At 42.7% G+C, this 27,487-nt stretch overlaps 2 protein-coding genes across 9 annotated transcripts; both read left to right on the plus strand.

The window, feature by feature from the left end:
• Positions 1–6,145: 6,145 nt before the first annotated feature.
• Positions 6,146–16,248, plus strand: LOC125542595 (putative disease resistance protein RGA3). Of its 4 annotated transcripts, none has more exons than XM_048705678.1 (5): positions 6,146–6,358; positions 7,991–8,164; positions 8,402–8,516; positions 12,388–15,547; positions 15,862–16,248. In XM_048705678.1, exon 4 carries the CDS (start codon positions 12,472–12,474, stop codon positions 15,526–15,528), a length of 3,057 nt encoding a protein of 1,018 aa, XP_048561635.1. In that variant the 5' UTR covers positions 6,146–6,358; positions 7,991–8,164; positions 8,402–8,516; positions 12,388–12,471; the 3' UTR covers positions 15,529–15,547; positions 15,862–16,248. The 4 variants fall into 4 exon arrangements, with proteins under 4 accessions (XP_048561635.1, XP_048561634.1, XP_048561633.1 ...); XM_048705677.1 differs by lacking the exon at positions 6,146–6,358 and adding an exon at positions 6,365–7,383; XM_048705676.1 differs by lacking the exon at positions 6,146–6,358 and adding an exon at positions 7,407–7,899.
• A 4,972-nt stretch (positions 16,249–21,220) lies between these two features.
• On the plus strand, positions 21,221–27,087 carry LOC125542596 (putative disease resistance protein RGA3). 5 transcript variants are annotated; one of them, XM_048705680.1, is made up of 7 exons: positions 21,221–21,709; positions 21,932–21,991; positions 22,102–22,288; positions 22,371–22,514; positions 22,607–22,802; positions 23,306–26,458; positions 26,718–27,087. In XM_048705680.1, the coding sequence occupies exon 6, from the start codon at positions 23,390–23,392 to the stop codon at positions 26,441–26,443; it is 3,054 nt and encodes a 1,017-aa protein (XP_048561637.1). In that variant the 5' UTR covers positions 21,221–21,709; positions 21,932–21,991; positions 22,102–22,288; positions 22,371–22,514; positions 22,607–22,802; positions 23,306–23,389; the 3' UTR covers positions 26,444–26,458; positions 26,718–27,087. The 5 variants fall into 5 exon arrangements, with proteins under 5 accessions (XP_048561637.1, XP_048561639.1, XP_048561641.1 ...); XM_048705682.1 differs by having other exon boundaries at positions 22,114–22,288; XM_048705684.1 differs by having other exon boundaries at positions 21,221–21,535.
• Positions 27,088–27,487: the final 400 nt, after the last annotated feature.

The following is a 27,487-nucleotide window of genomic DNA, read 5'->3' on the forward strand; positions in this document are numbered from 1 at the left end:
TTTTGTTTCTGAACTTGGGCGTGAGGCTTTGCCTGTGTAACCTGTACGGCCAAACCTGTGTGAGTGACCTGGTCATGAAGAGCATTTTTGTTACTGTATAAACCTGTGTTGTACGTATTGTGTCGCCAAACTACATTGTCAGAAGGATTGTTCAACTGAAAATCATGAACAAATAATATATATGTATGTATGTATATAGTATTTTTTTGGTTGTTGCAAGAAGTGGTGCACGATGACCGATGCTGCCAAACTGACACAGATGCAGACTGAGCACGGCGACGATGTGCGCAGTGTGGTGAAGGTGGCTGTTGCCGAGAGCTCCGGGAGCACAACCACGGCAGGAGCTCTGGAACTTGGGTGAAGTGCAGAAGGCAACTTCGGCAGAGGCACTCAACTGCATATGGAAGCCGCTATCTGTGGGTATGGTGAAGCATGAATGACGAAGTGCAATAATTATTGTTCCCTGCAACTGAGATGAAAGAAGATTCAATGATATTGCAGAAACTGCGACTACACCATCTTGGCAAAGCAATTAAAATAGTGCAATGCAGATGCAAGAATGAGGATTTGCACCAGCTTTAAGTTGTATCGAACTACCTAGTTGAAAGACTGATCAATTCAATCGGGAGTTCAGACATTCCAGTTGAAATCACTCCTTTGAAAGTCTGAACTTGCATTTAAATTCTGGGGGATGGAACAAATCGGCAGAGGCAACGTGGATACTGGATAGTGGTGGTCTGCACCCTCTGAGCAAAGTTGTGCAATGTGGAGGGCTGCTAATTACGCTGCTCAAGAGGTTTAAGGATGCAGTCTCCAGGTATTATGATTTCTCAAAGTTAAACTGTAGTCAGGGGTTTTTCAACTGTATCTGTTGCTGATGGTAATCTCAATGATTATTTGGTCACTGAACATTTATCGTGACGTTCGTCGGGGATTAGACCTGCATCTTCCCGCTTCTCTCTAGATTCGTGCTCCACGGCACACTGATCTCAAATTCTCTGTTATCTCACCCTCCTTAGCACCGGCACGACTCCACTGCAATACCCCCCGAGCTCCATGGATCGCTACTCTTAATTTGGTGCCGGATCTGATTCAGAATATTCGAGATGTGGGGAATCAAATCAGTCTGCTTTTCCTGGTAATGTGAGCTACACAAGATTTTTGCAATGCAATTGGAAGATTTCTCTGCGCAAGAAATATTGTACCACTATCTATCTAGATGATGAGGTCAGGTGGGCATATTAGGTACAACAATTTTATATACTCCATCTCCCATTCTGACCGTCCTGTCTGTGTTAGCCTGCTATTTTCTACAGAAGCAGAGGAGGGAGACGACTTTAGCACCTAGTGTTGTGTTGTGTGGGAGGTGATGCTGTGCAGCGATGACTGCAACACCAATGATGCTATGGGAAGATCCGCACAAAGCCGACGATGTTCCCGTGGGCGAAAATGGTGTTGCATGGTGGCCAATATAACGCCGGCGACGACAGCAGCAGCTGCAACGGCTGGAGCACGAAAAAACCCAATCCAACAGTGTGGAATCTCCGAGAGCACGAACAACCTCCTTCTGTTCCTCTTGGCCGCTCGCCGCCCAACCCCGTCTAGCCGGCAGCGCTGGCGCATACGGGATCCGCGGAGACTCCTCCAGCATGCGGTGGCGGCACACGACCACATGCGGTGGCGGTGGCCGGTGCAGATGGGATCGGAACACTAGCGGCGGCGGAAGACATGTTCGTAACCTAAACTGATACTTGCTCCGTCCGAAAAACCTTGTCCCTCAAATGGTGTTAGATACGTCCATTTGAGAGACAAGCTTGGGACAAGCTTTTTCAAACGGAGGAAGTACCATGTAAACAATTATGCTTTGTGGGAAACTGCACGACACCCTAATGCCGGTGTGGCTCTTTTTATATATAAGGGTACATATTATATAAAATTACAATATACGGATATACACAGAAGCTCTATACAAAATACATTCTAACACGGAAATCATAACACATGAAAAGTACATACTACATATCCTGGGTGTTGCAGGAATCGTGGACGACGAAGACGATGGCAAACTGACACAGCTGCAGAATGAACATGGCACGATGTGTGCAGTGCGGTGAATGTTGTCGTTCCTGAGCTCCAGGAGCACAACCCCGGAGCCTGCGCCGGAGTTCTGCAACTTCTGCGAAGCGTGGACGGGGATGACAGACGGTGGGGGCCAAGTACGTTTTGAAGCAGCTATGTGCAGAAGTGTGAGCTATGAATGGGCAAGCTCTGTTTCTCTACGGTTGAGCTCAAGAATAGTAAGGGACATTGCAGGAACTATCACTACACGATCTGCCATAGCGATAGTCCGGTCCAATGCAAATTCTCTTCAGTGCTAGTATCTTCTTCTATTCTGAACTCAATTAATTAGTGCAATACAGTGCAGAATTAATGGGTTAAAGGTTTGCTCTCCTTAGCTTAAAAGTATTGATTAATGCTGAACAAAGTTCAGTCAAAAGTTTCTTTTTAGTTCAGTCAAAAGTTTCTTTTTTGAGACAAAAATTCAGTCGAAAGTTCAGGCGTCCAGTTTAAAGCAGGCTTCCTGGCTGGCCGTCATCATCAAGGCCATTCCTATATGGAAGCGGCGATAGCGGCTCGCTGGCGGCGGCAATTGTCGTTCGCTGATCCTTGAAACTCGATGTAATTTTTATTATATTTGAGGTGCTTTGTAATTCTGGTTAATCTTTATAATAGATCTAACATTTTTTGAAAAAAAGGAAAGATGCTTTGAATTTTTGAACATGCAATGCAGATAGTGGTGGTCTGCACCTGCTGAGTAAAGCTCGCCCTTTTTTTAATTTCTTTTCCTTTTCTTTTTATTTCCTTTCTTGGTTTTCTTTATCTTCAGTTCCTTGTTACAAGAAACAGAGAAATGTTTTTGACATATATAAATCCTTTAAAATTGCACACTTTTTAAAAATTACACAAAACTTATTTTGAAAAGGCATTAGCACTTTTTGATTACTTCAATATTTTTTGTAAATACATGAACATTTTTTAAATATATGGAACAATTTTAACATATTTTCAAATATTCTTTTCTCAATAGATGTGAACATTTTTAAAATACATAAGTGAACACTTTCTTATCATTTTTGTGTTTATGTTTTCCTATTTACCTTTTCTCCTTTTTGTGGTTTTTTCTTCTTCTTTTTATGTTCACATTCCTGTTTTTTTATCTCTCTGGGTTTTTAGAGTTTCCCCTTTTCGCAGTGCACATTTTTTTGAACTGCACAAGTATTTTTGAAAAAAACGCAAAATATTTTTAGAATATGATATAAAGATTATTTAAATGCACCACAAATATCTATAGAAAATATGAAACATTTATAACAAACATGAAATATTTTTAATACATTTTGAAATATTTTTAAATACACATTATATGTTTTTAAAATACACTGTGATTATTTTTGAGGCATGATGAATCTTTTTCTAAACACGCTCAACATTTTTTTACAAAAAAAACATTCATAGAACAATATTATTATTTTTATACTTGTTTGAAATACGTTAATATTTGTAAAAATATTTGGGCACCTTTTTAAGTATATGGTCATTTAAGAAAAATAAGTGCTCATGTATCTCAATATATATTCTTGTATTTTACAGCTCGCAACAAGTGAGTAATTCCGGAATCCATTGGCTCCCTAAAGAACCTTCAAGTACTAAGCTTGAGACGGTGTGTTTATCTACACAGTCTTCCTTCAGCAATGACCCTGTTGAGCTGTTTAAGATGTCTTGACCTTTTTGACACAAAAGTAAACCAGGTTCCAAAAGGGACAGGGAATCTGAAATTCCTCACCGTTGTAAGAGATTATTCCGCCGGTGATGGAATTGATAGCTAACAGACAAGATGAATGGAAGTTGGAAGAGTTGTCTTCTTAGTTGCATATGAGGTTTATTTTATCTTGTTAAACTGAAAAGAGTGGCTCATTGTAGTACAAATGCAGTGCCGTCAGACAAAAAAAATCTAAAAAACTAGTACTAGACTGAACTGGACGTGGAGACGGATAATATTCAGAAGAAGATATTAGTAATACTGAGAATGTCTTTGAGTAGCTAATACCTCCGCATAACCTGAAAGACCTATGTATTTATGGATTCTTTGGTAAGTGGTATCCTACCTGCTTTGCTACCGCCTGTTTGTCTTTACTACTAGTATACTTACTTGATACTCATAGATATACGATCCTGTGCTGATCTTCCATCGATTGGGCAGCTACCGAACTTGAAATTTCTGAGAATTGATGGAGCACATGTAGTTACCAAGGTTGGACTTGAATTTGTTTGCTGCAAGAATGGTGACCTTGTATGTAATGAGTTTGTTGTTTTCCCTAAACTTGAATGGTTAATCATCAATGTGAATGGTCTTCTTTTCATGATGAGGAAGAAGTTACTACTGCTTATGGATGGGGAAAGGATGGAGCGGATGAGATCTGCCAAGCCGAGGTATGTCCTCGTTTGGTGCAGCTGCAACTTCACAATTGTCCAAAACTGAGGGATCTCCCGCAACAGCTTGGAGAGGACACCGCCTGCTTGAAAGAGCTCAATCTAATTAAGAGGACTAAACAACTTGAAGGCCATGGAGGACCACCTAGTGCTCTTTGAGGTCCTTGTTATTGGGTATTGTGAAGGCCTTGAGAGGATCTGCAGCCTCCCTCGAGTGACAAAGTTGCATGTATTTGGTTATCCAAAATAGAAGTGGCGGTTTCTGGCCTTGCCCGCCACTAATTTGAGGCCACCTATAAGCCTTTTCACAGCAGTGTTGGATCACCACTACGGAGAGGAGAGCAGCATCCCACCATTGACAAGGAGGTAGACACTCACAATCACCAGCCATGGTTGCCTACACGCTAGCCCATAACCATCGCCACCCAGATCTACCAAAGGCAGCAACATGTGACATCATGGTCTTTCCTATCAACAAGGTGTGTTTTCTTTTCCATAAGCTCATATATCCAAAGAAGCTTCAAGTAATTCGAGGATGGATGGCCTACTAGGAAGCTGTTCCCGAGTGCTCACGGGTGAGGAGAAAAGTGCGCAGGAAAGACCATTATTGGTATGTGTGGCGAATCTATATCCCAGGTGGTCGGCAGGCGTAATGGCCGGGAATCGGTGGCTGTGGTCGGGGTGTTACACAACACAACTGTCATGCCATCACCCTCGCAACAAAGGCGCCGCCAACAGCTCGCGCAACAAGATCCGAGGGCCCATCGCACCTCCGGCCACCCTCTCCATGCCGGTGAATAGAATCACCAGACGTGCCTGTCGATGTCCAGGGTCGACGCCTGAACAACCACCACTGGTCACCACAACTGGCCACCACATTGCCCCGCAGCCCAGCCATCACTGATGAGCTTTGCTTGTTGACTTTATCCGGCAACAATTGGGAGAGCATGAGGGAGATGAGGCATAGGCGGTTAGGGTTCATCCGAGCCGTCCCCGGGGAGCATAGCAAGCGAAGCCGAACAACAAAGATCGCTCAACATGTACTATGTCGCTATGTGTTTTACAACGAGTATAAGTGACTACTAATGTATCACTTCCTATACATGTCATTATCATCTCTCAAAAGAACTTTGCATCATGTGACCACATGAACATGCTTTGGCTATGTAGAAATGATATTGTAATCAATGACAAAAACACTATTCGTTTGCATATTATTTTTTATTGTATGCACTGGCTTTGTACGTGGTCTATACTACATCGAACGGAGTACCAACCGCTATTTAAGGCGGTATGTATGTCGTTGAAGCGGGTGGCCAGGAGAATTTTAACCAACATGGATGGCAAAATAATCTTTGGATCGGTGCACCCCCTTCTTCGATATAGGCATAGTGTCGACTCTATATGACTTTACTGTCACCGATGTGCACAAGCCGGTGTTGATCATCATGTTTTGTATATGATTAATGCTACATTGCTTAACACTACATTTTATAAGTTAATAAAAACACTCTTTATCCAAAAAAAACTTTGCATCAGCAAGAAAAATCTCCAAAAGAATTTAATTAAGAAAAAATACTGACAAGGCGGCCCCACCTGCAAAACGTTGGGTACACGCGTCTCTTGCCTCTGTCTTCTTTTTCCCCCTCTTTGCCGCTCGCTGCTGAACCCTCCTTGGCTAGCCCCAACCCCGACGAACCGGCGGCGGCGCCGGGAGCCCGGGGCCATACGGGATCCGCGGAGACGCATCCAGCGGGCTGTTGTGGTACATGGCTGACTCCTCCTCCTCTTACTTCCGTTTCGCCGCTGCGGCGTCGCCCGCTTCTCCGAGCAGGTCTTGGTGCCCAGGGCATCAGGGACAGAGTATGTATGTCCTCACCCGTCTCCATCCCACTGTCAAAATCCTCTCTCAAACTCAGACCACCTATTTATTCTCGTTCGCGCAGCAATTTTCTTTGCTTTGGGGGCGGAATTTGGGATGTATTGGGATGCTAGCACCCGTCTCATCTGTGTGACACTGCATACTTTACTGTAATCTGGTTGAGGATAAGAGGTTCTATGTAGCCTGAGCTACAAAGGAACTTTACCTTACTGTAATGTGGAGAACTGAGAGGGATAAATAGGCCAATTCGATGGTCCAGTTAAGAGCTTGATTGGGGATTCAGTTTCACGACTTAGAGTATCTTTTCACACATATCCAAATTTGCAAATGTGGGGCCATTTTTAAGCTTACAATGCTACCATTCAATCGCTATCCAAGTTTTGTTCACAAGTGTGCTCTAGTTACTCTGTAGCCCCAAGGTGAACCTCCTTGACTGCTTGGGTTAACTGTGATGAATACAACATATAGTCGTTTGTAAGCTGTGTCTCACATTTCTTTACGGGATCTTTAGTGGCAATTATGATATGTGCAGATTCTGCTGTACATCTCTCAGATCGTAAATGTAGGCTGTCGTTGTGCGGTCCTCCCTTGGCAGACCTCGTTGGGGACTGAGTTGTCTCATTCCTGTAAGAGACTGGCTGTCATGGCTGGTTGATGAAAATGATGTTACCGGGAAAACAAAGATGAAAATGATGTTGTTTAGGTATCCAATTCCAACTTGTGCTTTGCTCTTGCTTGGCTCCAGTACATGGCGCTACTAGCTCAGGTAAGTCATCAGGTTCTACTTGCGGCGAGGGGAAGGAGCAGAGAGGAGGGCGCGGGCGCTGGCGGCACTAGGGTTCACACGGCCTCTCGCGGGAGAGGCGCGGATGAACGGGTTGTGCCATAATGACAACAATCTCAAATTCTCTGTTACCTCATCATCTACAATTTTCTCCGAGTGCCATCGCTACTCTCAATTTGGTCCCAGATCTGACTGGAGACTATTTGGGATCAATCTGTTACTCGAGGTAAGCTATACTACATAGATTTTGGTTGAACATTAACTAGCTAAATGATTTGTCATTGGGGAGATTATTAAAAAAACGCATTGGTGAGGAGAGGATTTGTCTGCACAGGAAAGAGAACATGATGTCCTAATCTATTCATTAGGTACCATCTATCTAGATGAGGATGGGTGGGCATGTTAGGTACAACAATACAATAAGATACTCCCATTAGGACTATCCTATGTGCTACTTGGCTTAAGCTATTCATCATTGGCGGTTGGCGATGACCAATGCTACCAGTAAATCACACAGCAATGACAATAAGCAGGTTGGCAGTCTCTTTCACAAATACTCTGCACGCCATCCAACTCAGCACCTTTGTCGCATACTGTTTTAGGCTGCATTTTTCTACATAAACAGAGGGGGGGGGGGGGGGGGGGGGAGGGGCGAATTTAGCACACCTAGTGTTATCTGGGTATCCTACCACTGCTTTACTTGCTCTCTTGCTCATATCCCATTGGCCTGCCATTGACTCCGGTAAGGCATAAGGAAATCAAGTACATAATTTGAAGACTATTTTTCATTCTATTATCTCCAATTAATCGATGTATGCATCTAATCCATGCAGAGGAAGTTCCACCTTGGTTGCTTGTGTTTGTTCCTTTGGTCTTGGTCCACTGATCACTGATTCAACCAGGATTCAAGTGATCCGGTGGGACAGGAAATAGTTTATGCTAACACGCTCTACTCTTACAACACTCACATCAGTGCCTTATCAGTTTTATTACCGGCCCATATTCAGGTATATATTTGATCTCAATGTTCTGCACTTATAGATCAACTCCCTCTGTAAACTAATATAAGAGCGTTTAGATCACTATCTAAGAGCTCTTATATTAGTTTACGGAGGGAGTACAACACACTGGCACTTCTTTTGTTCAGTAGTTGGTAGAAAATCTTCTATTTATCCACTGTATAGGTATAGCAGCATGGTTTTCTCACTTGATCGATGATCTTCTACTCTCTTTTTTTATTCTAGTTGTTCCCAGTCTTGCGAGATCTTAAAAGTGGCGATGAGCTGATCATCATAGCAGACTTTGTCTTCAAGAAGATGAATATGGATTCTTATTATTGACTAAAGACTAGTTTGTAAGGTAAAGGCTTCCAATCATAAGCAACTTCACTTTCATTACTATTTTCATTCTCAATCATAAGGAGTGGCCCATGCATTTGCGCGGCTAGGTTAACAATATGTTTTTTCTGCATATAATTTTAGGTTATGACAAAGTCCCGAGTATTATGCCATAATAGTTATTTTGCATATAAATATGTTAGCGCAAAATCTGTGACAAATGGTTATATTACTTTACTGGAGCAGTGCAAATATATTTATCTCTGAAAGATATATTTGGCAAGCACTGGTTTCCAATATCTTTGTAACAAGTGTTTTCTCGATCCCATGTGGCCGCCGCAAGTGAACACATGCCTATTTCTTCCTCCATTTTTTTTCTTACAAAGGGTGGATTTTATTGACTCAAAAGACAAACACAATGAGCGCACACCTGGCTTGTGCATAACTAGGATGCACACAATCAACACCAACGCGTACACACACACAAAAGAAAAGCACGCCGGCAAAGAGCAAACTCATGCATGATCAAAGCTATGCGTACACAATGAAAGGAAAAAAGAAGCGTTTAATAAACTATGGCAAGGACCATATCCGCGCCAACCATCTTTTGACACCACAAGAACAATGACAAAGGTTCTTCAACAGCAACACCTTCAGGAAGGGAACGATGCTCAAGCATTGTCGTCACCGGATCCAACCACCAAAGGCCAGATTATAGTTTTTCACCCTGAAGAATAAGTTCGAGCATATCCGACCAAGGCCTTCAACAAGGTAGCAACACAAAAACATTGCTATTGCTAGGTATAGCAACTCGGGTCAGACTTAGGGTTTTCACCGCGGAGCTCGAGACCGGGTACTTAGAGAAGCACCACCAAATTGAAGTCAATCATGTATTGTCGTCACCATTTTCAGCGATCCCAGTAGCTACAAGTGTAGCATAGTATCGAGTGACGGCACCACAGCCGCCGCTACACAACCATACCCTCTGCGTGAAGCTGCTGTCCATAGATTTCATCTCTCCACCGAATGCAAACTAGTTGGAGTGAAAGCCGCCAAAACCCACAAATGAACCTTCTGGCTACAACCTGCAACCTTGCCAGTGTGAGCCACCAATAGCAGCCACTGGATCTGGAGAGAGGGTCCCTCATGAAGACCATTTGGTGTCCTCTGCAATCTGCCGCTCAAGTGGTCGGTTGATGCCATCACGATCAGGATGAGAAATGACTCGGCGCGCCAGATCTGGAAGACAGGGACCTCGCCGGGGACACCAAGTTGGGAGAGGGCTGGCTCCAACGATGGCCAAAGGCCCACAACCAGGAGCCGGGAGGCCGCACCCCAATCGCCATAAGAGACCGCGCAGCCCTGTAGCTAGAGGAGGGTGAGTCCCGGTGGTAGCGGCGGCTCACCCATAGCTCGAGCGGTGGCGGGGTCTAGCGAGGAGAGCCGTGCCGTCACGCCGAAGAACCGGAGCGACGACAAGGATGGGATGGGATGGGATGCAAGGATGGGATGGGAGCACTGCCGCCGAGGGCTTTGCTTGGCGGCGCATCAACGGTGACGTGTGGGGGAGGGGACGGGGTTGTAGAAGGCTAATGGCGGCGGCGGAGGAGTGCCTCCCCCTATTAAAATTGACAGAGCATTTCACTTCTCCCGGCCTGTGCACCAACAAGGGATGGACACAACCATTTTAGTATGAGTACTAGGATTTTTAGCTTGATGTGTTGTTCCACGATGCATCAAGTTTGGTCCTCGAGGATTTTTTTTTGTATGAGTACCAATATTTTAATGTACCAACTCCCTTCAACCTTCTTGTATGCTTCTTCTCTCCCAAGTCATCGCTTAATGCGCCACTTGATTTTGTCTGTGCGGCCGGTCACCAGCTTGATCTCCTTTTGGCCCACATTTTCCATTCCTATGATGCCCTGCTCCACTGCCTCTTGCGCAACCCCCCCCCCCCCCCCCCTCCCCGGCTAACCCTAGACCCAAGGCTTAAATTTCTCAAAAAAACTGCTACATGAGGTTCTTGCATGGTCCTGTCGCTGACGAGGTCCATGTCCCCAACAAGATGAAGCACTCCGCCAGCCACCCTCTCGTTGTGGCAATCACTGGATAGCATCGAAAGTGGGGGGTTGCCTGAGTTCTAGAGGGGGGCAGGGGGTCGCTGACGTTCTAGATTTGGGGTCGCTGGACATGCTGACAGAGGAGCCCTAGCCGTCGCTAGCAATGGGGAATTGAAAAAGAAGACCAAAATTCTATTTTGTGAAGGAATCAGTTCGTGAAAATACTGTTAAGTGAATGGCATGGTGGGGTATTTTCATCATAACTCCAGGGACAGGGGATATGGTCCGTGTAGAAGCATCTATTTCTCTACTCCATTAAAATGAACTAGATGGTACTCCAACTCGATGTATGTTGATCTACTACTCGTATTTGATCCGGACGATGTTTCGTAGAGTCATCTAACACACTCCACTAAAAAAATCAAAGTTGAGGCATTTGAGTTGCATCAGATTCAGTACTGAAGTTGTGGAGCGTAGCTGTCCCAAACACACCCTTAATAGCAGAAGCCAGACATGTTGGCTACAACACCTTAGTAGGATGCTTCTTTCAAGTCTTCAAGAAAATTCCAATCAAAAATTAAACTAGAGATTAATGGCTTATAGGTAAACCTTTTAAGCACTTCTCCACTCAGTACCTTTAGGGGAACTGAAATATCAACCAACTTGTTAATGTGTATTTATTTCTAATTCTTAATTTCGTACAAAAATAGTAGTATCCGTACATGTCTGCGCATATTATTCCTAATTTAGCTATTTATGTCCCCTTCTAGTAGCATTTCTTGCCTCCTGATATAGAGTTCACATGAAACTAATTTGCTAACATTTTTTGGTTTCATATTTGCATTTAGTATTTTTTTTTCAGAAGCAGTGCTATTTTTATCCAGCTAATATTTTTTATTCACAATTTATTTCTAACTTCATATATAAAGCACAAACTTCATTTCAACACTATACTTTTGGGACAATTTATTTCTAACTTAGCTGTTTAACTATTTTATATGTGGCTTCCACCAACTTTTTGCAACATTATACTTAATTCTTATGTATATATTACTATATATATATATGTATATAATTGTTTTATGTAAACCCAACTACTAACTTGTATGGAAACATTGTTTTCAATTTACGGAAGAGGAGAAAAGGCCACTGTTTAAGTATACATAGTAGAAGCTTTGCGCGCTTATACGTTTACATGGTGATGGTGTCATCATGTGCACTGCAAATGCTTTACGAATCCACTGTACTTTGTTGGTATTTCTCACGGGTCAGTACCACACAAATTTTATTTTATTTTATAAATCTCTGCCATTACACTAATATGATTAATGGCTGAGATAATTTTGACTCTGTGGAGGAACGTGGTAGCTCATTTGCCTCTTGTTTTATAATAAAATAATAATTGATATATAAATGGAATAAGTTATTGTGGTTTCTAAGCTTAGCATGTAAGAAAACTTGTAAGATTATTCATGGACAAGATGGATCGATCACACAAACAAAAACTTGATTCATCTGCCTATTTAATAGACTAAAGTATAACTTAATGCAACTTTTTTTGTGGTTTGTTGTGTATGCTGGCCCTGCAACTGAGCAAACCAAACAAAAAAAAATCATGTTAGCCTACAATAGTAAGACACATGTAAATTTATGAGTACAAAAAAGTGAAAATTGAATGCCATCTTAGGGTTTTTTACAACATACTTGGCCCTACAGCTTCATTATGCTAGATTTATTCAGTAAATAGCAAATCAGTAGTGATATCTGTCAATATCTTCTAAGACTTGTCTCATTTTTAAAGCATGTTCACATACCTTGTGTATTTATTTTCAGCCTTCAGTTTTTGCCATTCTGCAAAACAAGTCACGTTGGTGTTTTCTGGTGGATCTCTAGCACTGAATTCAATCTGTCTGATCAATGGCAACCATACTAGAATCTTTGCTTGGATCATGTGCCAATAAGTTGAAAGATATCATTACAAATGAGGCCATATTAATCCTAGGGGTGGAAGAAGAGCTCGCAGAACTGCTGCGACGAGTAGAGTTAATACGATGTTGTATATATGATGCTGAGAAAAGGAGGACAAAAGAGTTAGCAGTAAACAATTGGCTTGGTCAACTGAGAGATGTCATATATGATGTTGATGAAATGTTAGATATGGCCAGATGTAAAGGTAGCAAGCTACTGCCTGACCATCCTTCATCATCATCAAGCAAATTAGCTGCATGTAAATGCCTTTCAATTTCCTCTTGCTTTTGTTACATCGGGTCACGTCGTGATGTTGCTGTTCAGATTAGAATTCTGAATAAGAAGATAGAGAACATTTCAAAGGACAAGATTTTTTTAACACTCAACAGTAGTACACAACCTACTGGAAAGGGTTCAACATCCAAACTGATAAGAAGTTCCAACCTTGTTGAGCCCAACCTTGTGGGGAAGGAGATCATACATTCTAGCAGGAAACTGGTTGACTTAATTCTTGCACACAAGGAAAGTAAGTCTTACAAGCTTGCTATTGTTGGAACAGGAGGAGTTGGTAAGACAACACTAGCTCAGAAAATATACAATGACCAAAAAGTAAAAAGAAGCTTCAGGCAACAGGCATGGGTTTGTGTTTCGCAAGACTATAGTGAAGTAACACTTCTGAAAGAGGTTCTCCGAAATATTGGTGTGCATCATGAGCAAGGGGAAACCATAGCAGAACTACAGAGAAAGGTTGCAGAAACAATCAACGGAAAGAGTTTCCTTCTTGTCCTAGATGACGTCTGGCATCCCAATGTATGGATGGATTTATTAAGACCTGCATTGCATGAAACGACCGCCGGAGTATTATTGCTAACCACACGAGATGATCAAATTGCAAAGAGAATAGGTGTAGAACATACCCATCGAGTTGATCTCATGTCAGTAGAGGTGGGATGGGAGCTACTTTGGAAGAACATGAACATCGACAAAGAGAAAGAAGTGCAGAATTTAAGAAACACTGGGATTGAGATTGTTCGCAAATGTGGCCGCCTCCCTCTTGCTATCAAGGTTATTGCTAGTGCTTTGGCTGGCAGGGATGTAACGGAGAATGAGTGGAAAAAGTTTCTGGAAAAGTATGCTAGCTCACAAAGCATGTTCTCTGATGAAACTGAAGGAGTTTTGTATCTAAGCTACGATGAATTACCACATCGTCTTAAGCAGTGTTTCCTTTATTGTGCTTTGTATATTGAAGGTACTATCATTCTTCGTAGGGAAATTACCATGTTATGGATTGCTGAAGGTTTCGTCGAGGAGAAACAAGGCCAACTATTAGAAGACACAGCAGAAGAGTACTACTATGAGCTAATCCATCGGAATCTCCTCCATCCAGATAGTGTAATTTTTGACCAGGCCGAATGCAGAATGCATGACCTTTTGAGACAACTTGCTTGCTATATATCAAGAGAAGAATGTTTTATTGGGGATGTTGAAACATTAAGTGGTAAAAATATGTCAAAACTGCGACGTGTTAATGCTATCAGCAAGAAGGGTAAAGTAGTGTTACCTAGAATGGATAAGATGGAAATTAAGGTGAGGACTTTCCTAGTTGTTAATGGTCCACGGAGAATCGATGATACACTATTCAAGAAATTTCTGCTTCTTCGTGTTCTGGTACTGAATTACTCACTTGTGCAAAGCATTCCAGATTATATAGGAAAACTGATACATCTACGCCTACTTAATCTAGATTATACTAGCATATCTTGTCTTCCGGAATCCATTGGCTCCTTAAAGAACCTTCAAGTTCTGAGCTTGAGATGGTGCGAGAATCTGCACAGTCTTCCTTGGGCGACGACCCAGTTGTGCAGTTTAAGACGTCTTGTTCTCGTCTGCACAAAAATAAATCAGGTTCCAAAAGGAATAGGAAAATTGAAGTTCCTGACTGATTTACGAGCATTTCCTGTTGGTGACGGAAGTGATAATGTTGATATGCAAGATGGATGGCAGTTGGAAGAGTTATCTTCTGTGTCGCAGATGAGGTTTCTTGGTCTTGTTAGATTGGAAAGGGTGACTCATTGTAGTACAAATACAGTGTTGACGGACAAAAAGCATCTAAAAGAACTAAGACTATTCTGGACTGAACATGGAGAGGAACCATATACCGAAGAAGATGTTAGCAATGCTCAGAATGTCCTTGAGCAGCTAATACCTCCACGCAACCTGGAAAACCTAACTATTTCACGGTTTTTTGGTCGGCGTTATCCCACATGGCTTGGTACCAGCTGTTTGTCTTCAGTGATACACTTGCTCCTCACCGATTTACGATCATGTGTGGAACTTCCACCAATTGGGCAGCTACCAAACTTGAAATATCTGAAAATTGATGGAGCATATGCAGTTACCAAGGTTGGACCTGAATTTGTTGGTTGCAGGAACAGTGATCCCGTATGGAATGAGTTAGTTGCTTTCCCTAAACTTGAATGGTTAATAATCATGGATATGCCAAACTGGGAGGAGTGGTCTTTTTTTGAAGAAGAAACTGCTGAGAATGAAGGGGGGGAGGATGGAGCTGCTGAAATTCGAAAAGATGATGTCCGATCTGCAGGATATCAACTGTTCCCTCGTTTGATGGTGTTGGATCTCTTCAATTGCCATAAATTGAGGGCTCTTCCGCGACGGCTTGGAGAGGATACCGCCAGCTTGAAGGAGCTCAGATTAATTGGAACAAACAACTTGAAGGCCCTGGAGGACTTCCCACTGCTGTCTGAGCTCCTTATTATTCAGAAATGTGAAAGCTTGGAGAGGATCTCCAACCTCCCTCAAGTGACAGAGCTGCGTGTACATGGCTGTCCGAACTTGAGCCATGTGGAGGGTGTGGGAAGCTTGCAGCAGCTGGGGCTGGGCGAGGATATGCAAGAGATATCTTCCTGCTGGGTGTTTGGTCTTCAAGAGCAGCACCAACGACTTCATGGCAATGACCTGGATATCTACACATTGTCTACCAGTTAGATGGCAATGAAAACACAAGGTATGAACACTGCATATATACTGGTTGGACATTTTGTTTTGTGTCTTTGATTCTTTGGACCATAATTTTTTGCCTCATTGGATGCATAAAATTGCAAGCTTCAAAATATTATTCTGATGCACGAGAAATGCTTAAATCTGTTGTGCTTGTACATATTTGAAAAGAGCTTTTGTACATGCTCATGGCAGCAGATTGCATGCATACAAGTTATCAAGTGTTGTGTGTTGCTCTAAGTTGCTTATGTGTTTCATAGAATATGCTCATCATAGCAAACCACTTAACTACTACGGGTTTGTTTCCAAATTCTATTATAGGCTGGACTGAAGGTGCAGTTCACTTGAGCGGGCAAAGCATGATGAGGCATACTAAGTTGAGGAGGCCTGTCAATGTTGAAGGTGCACAGGTAGCATGATGCGTACCAAGCTGGTGAATGAAGTATTCTGTTTTCCTTTGGGAATACTGTATCGCATTTCATTTTGTTTATATCTGAGTTCGGGCCAGACGCCTTTGCTGTACTAAACCTCCCATGTGGTATGCTTTCAGTTTCCGACGAGTTTCGTTTTATTTTTTTCCTGAACTTGGGGCCAGAGGCCTTTGCTGTACTGAACCTGTGTGACACAGTTTGGTTCTTTGGATGTAACCGACAAACTTTATTTTCACGTGATTGTATTATTTGAATGGAAGTGATGCATTTCTTTTTATTTTGTTGCTGAGCTTGGGCCTGAGGCTTGCTACAATGAACATGTGTAACCTGTATGTATGGCCTAACTTGTGTGTGTGACCTGGTGAAGGAAGAGCATTTTGTTTCTGTAATCCTGCGGTCCGTCGTATGGCGAAACTGCATTATCGGAAGGACTCTCTGACTGAAATCAGGACCAATAATAATTTTGTACATATTTTTTTCCTGGCTGTTGCCATACTGACATAGCTGCAGAGTGCAGACTGAACACAGCGAGGAGATGTGCGCAGTGCGGTGGAGGTGGATGCTGCCGATGTCTGGGAGCACAACCCCTGCGGGAGGTACCCTGTGCCGGAGCTCTGGACTTGGGCGAAGGGCGGAAAGCGAAGATGAAATTGCATTTCGACGCAGATATCTGAACTATGCTCTGCAAAAAGAGCTGAATAAGAACAAGGAAAAGACACAAACTACCGCGTGCACCATCTGCCCTAGCTAGCAAACAATGCTCAGTTCGCCCGTCAACGGGGATTGGGGGAACCCTTTTCTTTTAGATAATCGTAATAACTTTATTGAAACAAAAGAATCATTACAATTTACAAGTCCGAAGTGTAGTGATGGGCGACTTCGCGGTGAAGTTTCGAGTCAGGTCTAGGATAGATGGTTTTAACTGGGCTTTGGTGACGGTTTATGGTGCCGCACAGCCCGAGCTTAAAGCGGAGTTTCTGGCGGACCTTGTTCGAATCTGTGGGTCAGAACAGTTCCAATTTTAGTTGGAGGTGATTTCAATATCATCAGAAGGAGAGAGGAGAAGAACAATGATAACTTTGACGGCAGATGGTTGTTTATGTTCAATACCATTATTGAAAGCTTGGATCTGAGACAGATAGAGCTTTCTGGTAGAAAGTTTACCTGGGCTAATGCTCTGCCAAACCCTACCTATGAAAAACTTGATCGAGTTCTTCCGAGCGTGGAGTGGGAACAAAAGTTCCCTCTGGTTACGGTGCAAGCTCTTTCGAGGGGAATATCTGATCACACCCCATTGTTCGTGGACTCAGGGGAGCCGAACCACGTGGGTAACAAGAACACCTTCTCTTTCGAGATGTCATGGTTTGAACGTGAGGGGTTCGTGGACTTGATTGCCAGGGAATGGGATAGAGGTGTAGGAGGCAAGACTGCAATAGAGCGTTGGCGGAATAAGATTAGGCATTTGAGAAGTTTCTTACGGGGTTGGGCTAAGCACCTCAGTGGTGTATATAAGATTGAAAAGGATAGACTCCTTACTCTTATACAGGCCCTGGACATACAGGCCGAATCCACTATTTTATCGCCAGCTGAGCTTCAGGTTAAAAATGAGGCGGAGAAGAGGTTGAAAGAACTGCTCCGCGAAGAAGAATTGAAGTGGGCTTTGCGTGCTAAAGTCCGCAAAATGGTCCAAGGGGACGCGAATACTCAATTCTTCCATTTGATAGCTAATGGCAAGCACAGAAAGAAGCGTATCTTTCAGCTTGAGCAAGACGAGGGCACTATTTTAGGTCAGGATAACCTAAAAACATATATTACCGATTATTATAAGCAGTTATTTGGACCTCCGGAGGATAATTGTGTGTCCCTCGATGAGTCCAGGACTGAGGATGTGCCCCAGCTATCGGCTGCCGATAATGATATTTTGGTTGCCCCGTTCTCGGAGAAGGAGGTGTTTGATGCTATTGCACAGATGAAAAACAATAAGGCTCCCGGACCGAATGGATTTCCGGCAGAGTTCTATAAAAAGTGTTGGCACATTATTAAGGGGGATTTACTACCTATGTTCCATGATCTGTTCTCTGGACAGCTTCAATTATTTCACTTGAATTTTGGGATTATCACACTGCTTCCCAAGAAAACGGATGCTGTGAGAATTGAGCAATTCAGGCCGATCTGTCTCCTCAATGTTAGTTTCAAAATTTTCACCAAGGTCGGGACTAACAGGCTCACACAGATTGCGCATTCTGTGGTGCAACAGTCCCAAACTGCTTTCATGCCGGACAGAAATATCCTTGAAGGGGTGGTCGTCCTGCATGAAACACTCCATGAAATCCATTCCAAAAAATTAGATGGAGTAATTTTTAAGGTGGATTTCGAGAAAGCGTACGATAAGGTCAAATGGCCATTCCTCCAACAGTCATTGCGTATGAAAGATTTTGATGAAGCCTGACGCCGACAGGTTGAATCATTTACGCAAAAAGGTAGTGTGGGAATTAAAGTTAATGATGACATAGGTCATTACTTCCAGACACATAAAGGCCTAAGACAAGGAAATCCGATGTCCCCTATCCTGTTTAACATTGTAGTGGATATGTTAGCAATTTTGATAGGAAGAGCTAAGGAAAATGGTCAAGTAGGTGGATTGGTACCTCATCTTATTGATGGAGGTGTATCCATCCTTCAGTACGCTGATGAGACAATCATCTTTATGGAGCATGACTTGGCCAAGGCGAGAAATATGAAGCTTGTGTTATGCCTATTTGAACAATTGACCGGGTTAAAGATTAACTTTCATAAGAGCGAGCTGTTCTGTTTTGGTAGGGCCAAAGACGAACAGGATGCTTATAGGCAATTGTTTGGGTGTGAGTTGGGAGAGTTACCCTTCTCTTACATGGGGATTCCAATCCACCATCGTAGGCTGACAAACAGAGAGTGAAAGTGCATCGAGGACCGATTTGAGAAGAAAATGAGTTGCTGGAAGGGTAAGCTCATGTCATACGGAGGCCGATTAATCCTGATTAATTCGGTGCCACGAGTATGCCAATGTTTCTCCTATCGTTCTTTGAGGTCCCAGTTGGTGTTAGGAAGAGACTGGACTTCTATCGATCGCGTTTCTTTTGGCAGGGTGATGAGCTTAAAAGAAAATATCGGCTTGCCAAATGGGATATCATCTGTAGACCGAAAGACCAAGGGGGTCTAGGTATTGAGAATCTAGAAGTTAAGAATAAATGCCTTCTTAGCAAGTGGCTGTGGAAGCTCTCATCGGAGAATGATGTTATGTGGGCTCAAATCCTTCGCAGCAAGTACCTCCAGACAAAAACTTTATCCCAGGTTACAGTCAGGCCGACCGATTCACCTTTCTGGAAAGGCCTGATGAAAGTCAAACAGTCCTTGTTTAATAGGACGAAGTTTGTTATTGGAAACAACACGAGTACACGTTTCTAGGAGGATACTTGGCTCGGCAAGACACCCTTGGCCATCCAATATCCGTCTTTGTACCGCATTGTTCAACGACGTGAGGTGTTCGTCGCATCGGTCTTTCAATCTACCCCCCTTAATATTCAGTTCCGACGAACGCTAGCGGGCAATCGTTGGGAAGAATGGCTCCGTCTAGTTAGGAGACTGATGGAGGTCCAGCTTTCACAACAACCCGATGAATTACGCTGGAAATTGACTAAGTCTGGAGTATTCACGGTTAAATCAATGTATATTGATGTTATTAATTCGAACTCCATTCCTACGTCCAAGCATGTTTGGGATGTCAAAGTTCCTTTGAAAATAAAAGTGTTTATGTGGTTTGTCCATAAACAAGTTATTTTAACTAAGGACAACTTGATAAAGCGTAATTGAACAGGACCTACTAGGTGTAGTTTCTGCGATCGGGATGAGACTATCAAACACCTCTTTTTTGATTGCCCGTTGGCCAAGGTACTTTGGCAGACGGTCCACATTGCTTTTAATATCAATCCACCGAATTCTGTTAATGTGTTATTTGGGACATGGCTTAATGGGATTGAGCCTGACTTAGCGAGACATATTCGGGTTGGAGTTTGTGCTTTGTTGTGGACTATCTGGACTTGCAGAAATGATTTGGTTTTTAACAGAATATCATGTATACATTTTTTGCAGGTCATATTCCGAACTACGGCTCTGATCCGTTCGTGGTCGCTACTCACCCAGACGGAGGCCAGGGAGCATTTGGTTACTGGGTCTTTCCGCTGGGAGATGGTAGTTCGGGATATCTTCAACCGATTTGGATGGCGGTCATGTAATAGGATAGGCAATTAGTTTCCCTATCTAGTTTTAGCCAACCGGTTGTGGCGTCTTTTCTTGGCTAGTTGGTGTTTCTAGCCCTTATTGGCTCTGTGTGAGCTTTCTGTGCTTTTTTATTACTTCTAGAGACCTTTGAAACCATATTGACACTACTTTATTTGGTTAATAACATGGCCGTATGCATCTTTCTGATGCAGAGGCCGGGGAATCCCCTTTTCAAAAAAAAATACAATTTACAAGTACAATCAAAGATCCAAGAAACTATAAAGTAACTCGTACAACTAAAAATTACAATGAAATCTTTGGGATACACTTTCTTCATGGTAGTGATTTTTGAATGACGAAATTCTCATTGAAGGAGCCCCTGATGGTGAATCCTATTTTGTGCATTTTGCATCAGACAGGCTGGCCTTTCACATAGGAGGATCGAAGCGAGCGTTAGGTGGGACGGCCCATTATCTAGCATAAAAAGTGAACATTATGTTACCATTTTCAAGAACATTGTAGAATGTTTCAGACCGGGATTTTTCTTTTTACTGGTTTTTTTGTTTGTTTAGGTTTTTAAAACATGTGCACAAGTTTTTAAGAAAGTTTCCAAAACTTGTGTTTTCGAAAAATGTCCGTGCTTAAAAGTATTCACAGTGTTTTTTTTAAATCACGTTTTTGAAATTTTCTCCTGAAATTCGAAAAAAGTGTTCCCAAATTCTAATAAATGTCTGTGTTTCCAAAAAAATCCTTATTTTTAGAAATGTTCGTGCCTACGAATATTCACAATTCAAACCAATTTGTTTTTTTGAGACAATTCAAACCAATTTGTTTAAAAAAAAGTGTTCGTGTTTCAAAGAATGTCGCGAACCTTTGGAGATTTCTTTTGTTGGACCTTGACCCAAATGGGCTTGTTTAGGGCCTGCTGAAGCGAGTGGTGTCGGCCCGAGAAACCGTTGTTGTTTACAGGGCTGGGTTGGCCTGCTGCATCTCCTCGTTTTCTTTCCCCATCGCCTGAACGGAGCCGCCGTTCCTCTGCCCGGCCGTCGTCGTCCTCCCCCTCCGACTGAAATCCCTCCCCTCCACACAATCTTCCAGCGATTCCTCTCGGTTGCTTCCGCTACCCTCACTCACTCCTCTGCGCGGCCCTCGCCCCCACCAATTAATGGCTTCGTCCACGCTCGCCGCAGCCAGCTGCTTCGCGGCCGAGGGCGCCACCTGCACGCCGACCGGCATGCAAGATCTGCGGCGACCACGATGCGTCTCTCCTCCTGCTGCTTCTGCTGCTGCTTCCGCCTCGTCCCAAGGTCTGTCGGTCCATCAGAGTAACAGGCCGGTTAGATAAATTGCACTAATTGATGTCAGTCCTACTCTTCTTTCAGCGAGAAAATGTAAGGTCTCGACCAAATAATTGATGTTTGGACCGGTGTGTATTGGCATCAGTTGCTTCATTTCTGTTGGAGGAGTGGATGTGTCGACCGGTGTGTCCTTAAGCCAGAAGAAGACCACCATTTGTGTTGTTTTATCCTAGTGTTTCAAGAAACAAGTAGCTACTACGCGATGTTCACAATATATGCTCCCGTCAATTATGATATTTGATACAATGCATAGATACATTGATTCCTTTTACAAGAGGTTGTGTCTAAACAATATATATGTGCTGTGTTGGGCATGTCAGCAGACTTAATCTATTTAGTTTGCAGGTATCTGTGAAAACAATAACTCTTTGCAGGGGGTCTCACGTGTCCCCATGGAATCTCGAGGTAAACAATACTAATAGAGTAGACCGAGAAAGCTTGTTAATCTTTTCATTTGTACGGGCAAGTGTTATTACTTTACTTAATCTATTATTGGCACTGACGAAAGCTACCAGTTAATTAAACAGCGATGCCACTAAGCAGCCAGCAAGTGGGCAACTTGCTAATTTCTTTCACAAGACTCGAGGCTGCCTTTGTAGACTCTGCTAGCCAGAGAGTCTGCATCTTTTTCCGCAGGCTCCAAAAGTAGTATCCAACCACTATTTGCTCTTGCTTGGTTCCAATATGCTGCCGATAGATCTGGTAAGCCATCAACAAATCTGACGGTTTTGTTCGTTCCATTCATCTTCTCCAGTTAATCAGAGTGTACCTCCACTGCACGCAGGCAAAGTTTCATGTTGGTCGCTTTTGTTAGTTGTTCATGTTGCTCCACAGATCACTTATGATTGAACTGATCCTGCGCCGCTCTCCGAGATCTCGCAGCACTCTCAGCAGTGGCTTATCAGTTTTGTTACCGGCATGTATTCAGGTATATATTGGGTCTCAATGTTCTGCACTACTGGATCTCTAACACTCCTTTTGTTCACTAGCTGATTGATAATCTTCTATTATGTATTGAAGATGTAGCAGCAGGGTTCTCTCTTGGTGATTGACTGATAATCTTCTATTATCTATTTTTAAATCTGGCTTGGGCTCAATCTTACGAGATCTTAAGAGTAGCGATGGGCTGACCATTGGAGTAAACTGTGTCTTCAAAATGATAACTATTGAATTTTATTATTGACGATTTTTCCTTGCTGGAAGACTAGTTTGCAAGGTAAGACTTGCTATCGTACTCAGAGCTTGCAACTTTACTTTCATGACTACATTGTAACAAATTATCATGATTTCTGGACTACCATCTGGGAAAACGATTTAGGGTTAAGATAGATCTGACAAATAAAAATATATAGCTGGATGATTAATCTGTATATGTTGTAACTCAGTGCACCATTCAGTGAGTTGGCTGCTATGCAGATGCAATCTGATGGCTATTCAACTGAGCCAAAAATAATAATAATAAATAATTTTAACATACGAAAGTCAAACACACGTTAAAATTTGCAAGCACAAATCATATAAAAGAATATAATGCCAACTCAGGAATTTATAATTCAGTACTTGGCCCTAATCCTGAATCTGTATGTTGCATAGCTCCATTATTCTAAATTCCTGTAAGCCTTATATACACCAGTATAATTTTAAAGAGAGACGTTTGTCATTGTGACGACGTTTGTCATTGTGAAAGCATATTAACATACCTTGTGCATTCATTTTCAGCCTTCACTTTTTGCCATCTACGGAACAAGTCACCCTGGTATTTTTTGGTGATCTACCCCCTGTGCGCGCAATTTCATCTGTTTGATGGCAGCCGTTCTAGCATCTTTGCTTGGATCATGTGCCAATAAGTTGAAAGATATCATCACAGATGAGGCCATACTAATCCTAGGGGTGGAAAAAGAACTCACAAAACTGCTGCGGCGAGTGGAACTAATTCAGTGTTGTATATACGATGCTGAGAAAAGGAGGATAAAAGAGCAAGCAGTAAACAATTGGCTTGGTCAACTGAGAGATGTTATATATGATGTTGATGAAATCTTGGATGTGGCTAGATGTAAAGGAAGCAAGCTACTTGCTGGCCACCCTTCACCATCATCAGGCAAATCAGTTGCATGTAAAGGCCTTTCAGTTTCCTCTTGTTTTTGCAACATCGTGCCACGCCGTGATGTTGCTACTCGGATTAGAAGCCTGAACAAAAAGATTGAGAACATTGCAAATGACAAGATATTTTCGACTTTCAACAGTAGTACACAACCTACTCGAAATGGTCCAACATCCAAACTGATAAGAAGTTCCAATCTTGTTGAGCCCAACCTTGTGGGGAAGGAGATCATACATTCTAGCATGAAGTTGGTGGATTTAGTGCTTGCACACAAGGAATACAAGTCTTACAAGCTCGGTATCGTTGGAACTGGAGGAGTTGGTAAGACAACACTAGCTCAAAAAATATACAATGATCAGAAAATAAAAGGAAGCTTCAAGATGCACGCATGGATTTCTGTTTCGCAAGACTACAGTGAAGTAACTCTTTTGAAAGAGGTCCTCCGGAATATTGGTGTGCATAGTGAGCAAGGAGAAAGCATAACAGAGCTACAGAGAAATCTTGCACAAACAATTAAAGGCGAGAGTTTCTTTCTCGTTCTTGATGACGTGTGGCATTCCAATGTATGGACAGATTTACTGAGACCTGCATTTCACGAAACAAGTGTCGGAATAATATTGGTAACAACACGAGATTATCAAATTACAAAGAGAATAGGTATAGACCATACCCATCAAGTTGATCTCATGGCAGTAGAAGTGGGATGGGAGCTACTTTGGAAGAGCATGAACATCGAGGAAGAAAAGGAAGTGCAGAATTTAAGAAAAACAGGGATTGAGATTGTTCATAAGTGTGGTCGCCTTCCTCTTGCAATCAAGGTTACCGCTAGTGCTTTGTCAAGCAGAGAACTAACAGAGAATGAGTGGAAAAGGTATTTGGGTAGATTTATTGGCTCTCAGAGCATCCTCTTGGATGAAATAGAAGAAGCTTTGTATCTAAGCTATGATGAGTTACCGCATCGTTTGAAGCAGTGTTTCCTTTATTGTGCTTTGTATGTTGAAGATTCTGTCATTGAACGTGATGAAGTTACCTGGTTATGGATTGCTGAAGGCTTCATCGAGGAGCAGCAAGGTCAACTAATAGAAGACATAGCAGAAGAGTACTACTACGAGCTAATCCATCGAAATCTCCTCCAGCCAGAAATGATAAATTTTGACCAGGATGAATGCAAAATGCATGACCTCTTAAGACAGCTTGCTTTAAATATATCAAGAGAAGAATGTTTTATTGGAGATGTTGCGACATTAAGGGGTGGAAATATGTCAAAACTTAGACGTGTTACTGCTGTTATTAAGAAGGATATGTTAGTTTTACCTAGAGTGGATAAGGTGGATGTTAAGGTGAGGACTTTCCTAACTGTTAAGGGTCCATGGAGAATTGAGGATACATTGTTCAAGAGATTTCTGCTTCTTCGTGTTTTGGTACTGAATTACTCACTTGTACAAAGCATTCCAGGATATATAGGAAAATTGATACATCTACGTCTACTTAATCTGGATTATACTGGCATATCTTGTCTTCCGGAATCCATTGGCTCCCTAAAGAACCTTCAAGTATTGAGCTTGAAATGGTGTAATGATCTGCATGGTCTTCCTTTGGCAATTACATTGTTGTGCAGTTTAAGATGTCTTGATCTTTATGGCACAGAAATCAATCAAGTTCCAAAAGGCATGGGGAAACTGAAGCTCCTCACTTATTTAGGATATTATCCTGTTGGTGATAGAAGTGATGATGCACTTGTACAAGATGGATGGAAGTTGGAAGAGTTGTCTTCTTGGTCGCAGATGAGGCATCTTGGCATGGTTAAATTGGAAAGAGCAACTCATTCTAGTACAAATGCAGTGCTGACGGACAAAAAACATCTAAAAGAACTAGTCCTAAAGTGGACTGAACGTGGAGAGGGGTCATATTCAGAAGAAGATGTTGGAAATACTGAGAAGGTCTTTGAGCAGCTAATACCTCCAGACAACCTGGAAGACCTATCTATTGTTGGATTCTTTGGTCGGCGGTATCCCACCTGGTTTGGTACCACCTGTTTGTCTTCCTTAATATACTTGAAACTCATAGATGTACAATCATGTGAGGAACTTCCACCGATCGGGCACCTACCCAACTTGAAATATGTGAGAATTGATGGAGCACATGCAGTTGCCAAGGTTGGACCTGAATTTGTTGGCTGCAAGAAGGGTGATCATGTATGTAATGAGTTTGTTGCTTTCCCAAAACTTGAATGGTTGATCTTCGCAGATATGCCCAACTGGGAGGAGTGGTCTTTTTTTGAGGAAGAAGTTGTTGCTGATGTAAGCGGAGTGGATGGAGCTGCTGAGATCCGAAAAGAGGATGCCCAACCTGCAAGGGTGCGACTGCTGCCTCGTTTGTTGGAATTGCAACTTCACGGTTGCCCGAAGCTGAGGGATCTCCCGCAACAGCTTGGAAAGGGCACCACCTGTTTGAAGGAGCTCACCTTAATAGGACTAAACAGCTTGAAGGCCGTGGAGGACCGCCCAGTGCTCTCTGAGGTCCTTGTTATTGAGGATTGTGAAGGCCTAGAGAAGGTCTCCAACCTCCCTGAAGTGGCAGAGCTGCATGTGGGTGGTTGTCCAAACTTAAGCCATGTAGAGAGATTGGACAGTTTGCAGCGGCTGGGGCTGGGCGAGGATATGCAAGAGATCTCTTCACGTTGGGTGCCTGGGCTTCAAGAGCAGCACCAACGACTTCATGGCGAAGATCTGGATATCTACACGCTGTTTAGGTAGTAGATGGCTGGCAAGGTATATCTGAACACTGTCCACTGGTTGGATATTTAGTATTGTCTCGGATTGTGTCAACCATGGTCCATATTCTCACAAGACAATTTTCTGACTCATTCGATTCATGCATTGAAACGCCATATGGTTACTTAGATTATCAAAATCGTCCTTTTAGAGTTCAAGAATATTGGCATCTATACCTAATTTCTCAGCATGTGTTTTTCCATAAACCAAACTGTGTTTCCTAATTCATATTATATACTCGGCAAAATGGTGTCAGCCTAGGACTGGTGGCACGGATCTTTTCGGCTGGCAAAGCACGAGTCATACTAAGCTGAGGAGGCCTGTCCATGCTGAAGATGTGCAAGTGTGCCATGGTCTGTAGCGAGCTGGTGAAGGAAGTGTTTTGTTTTTCTTTGGGCAGGTGCCCTGGAATTAATGTATCGAGTTTCGTCTTATTTCTTTCTGAACTTTCCCAGAGACTTTCATTGTACTGAATCTGCGTGGCATGGTTTGTTCTTTGGATGTAACCAACACAGTTCGTTTATCTCCTTCTGAACTTGGGGCCGGAGGCCCTTTAATGTAGTGAACCTGCGTGGCACGGTTGTTGTTTGAATGGAAGTGATGAATTTCGTTTTGGCACGATTTTATTCTTTGAGTGGAAGTGATGAATTTCGTTGTGTTTCTTTCTGAGCTTGGGCCTGAGGCGTTGCCATGCTGAAACTTTTTTTTAAACCGGGCATAACCCCTTTCCATTATTTTGACATAACGGAAATACAAAGTTTTCACCATTGCAGTTACTAAGGAGGCGAGAAAGGGGAAAGCGAATTCAACGCATCCTTGGGAAACCCACTGCAAGCACTTGTCCTCGAGCAGCTTACGTGGGGCGAAAATCCAAGGACACCCAAACACAGAACTAGCCCTAAACGATATCATCCAGCGAGGTTTTGATACAGCAAAAACCTGTGGGGAATTTCGTTTTGCCAAGCTGAAACTGCACCTGTATCGCTATTGCGTTTTGCTTCTTTATGCTTTGATTCTTTCAATGCA

This window comes from Triticum urartu, chromosome 3 (assembly GCF_003073215.2).
Source record: "Triticum urartu cultivar G1812 chromosome 3, Tu2.1, whole genome shotgun sequence".
Lineage (NCBI taxonomy): Eukaryota > Viridiplantae > Streptophyta > Magnoliopsida > Poales > Poaceae > Triticum > Triticum urartu.

Coding starts and splice junctions, on each gene's coding strand:
- LOC125542595 (XM_048705678.1), top strand. CDS start 12,472: ATGGCAACCATACTAGAATCTTTGCTTGGATCATGTGCCAATAAGTTG.
- LOC125542596 (XM_048705680.1), top strand. CDS start 23,390: ATGGCAGCCGTTCTAGCATCTTTGCTTGGATCATGTGCCAATAAGTTG.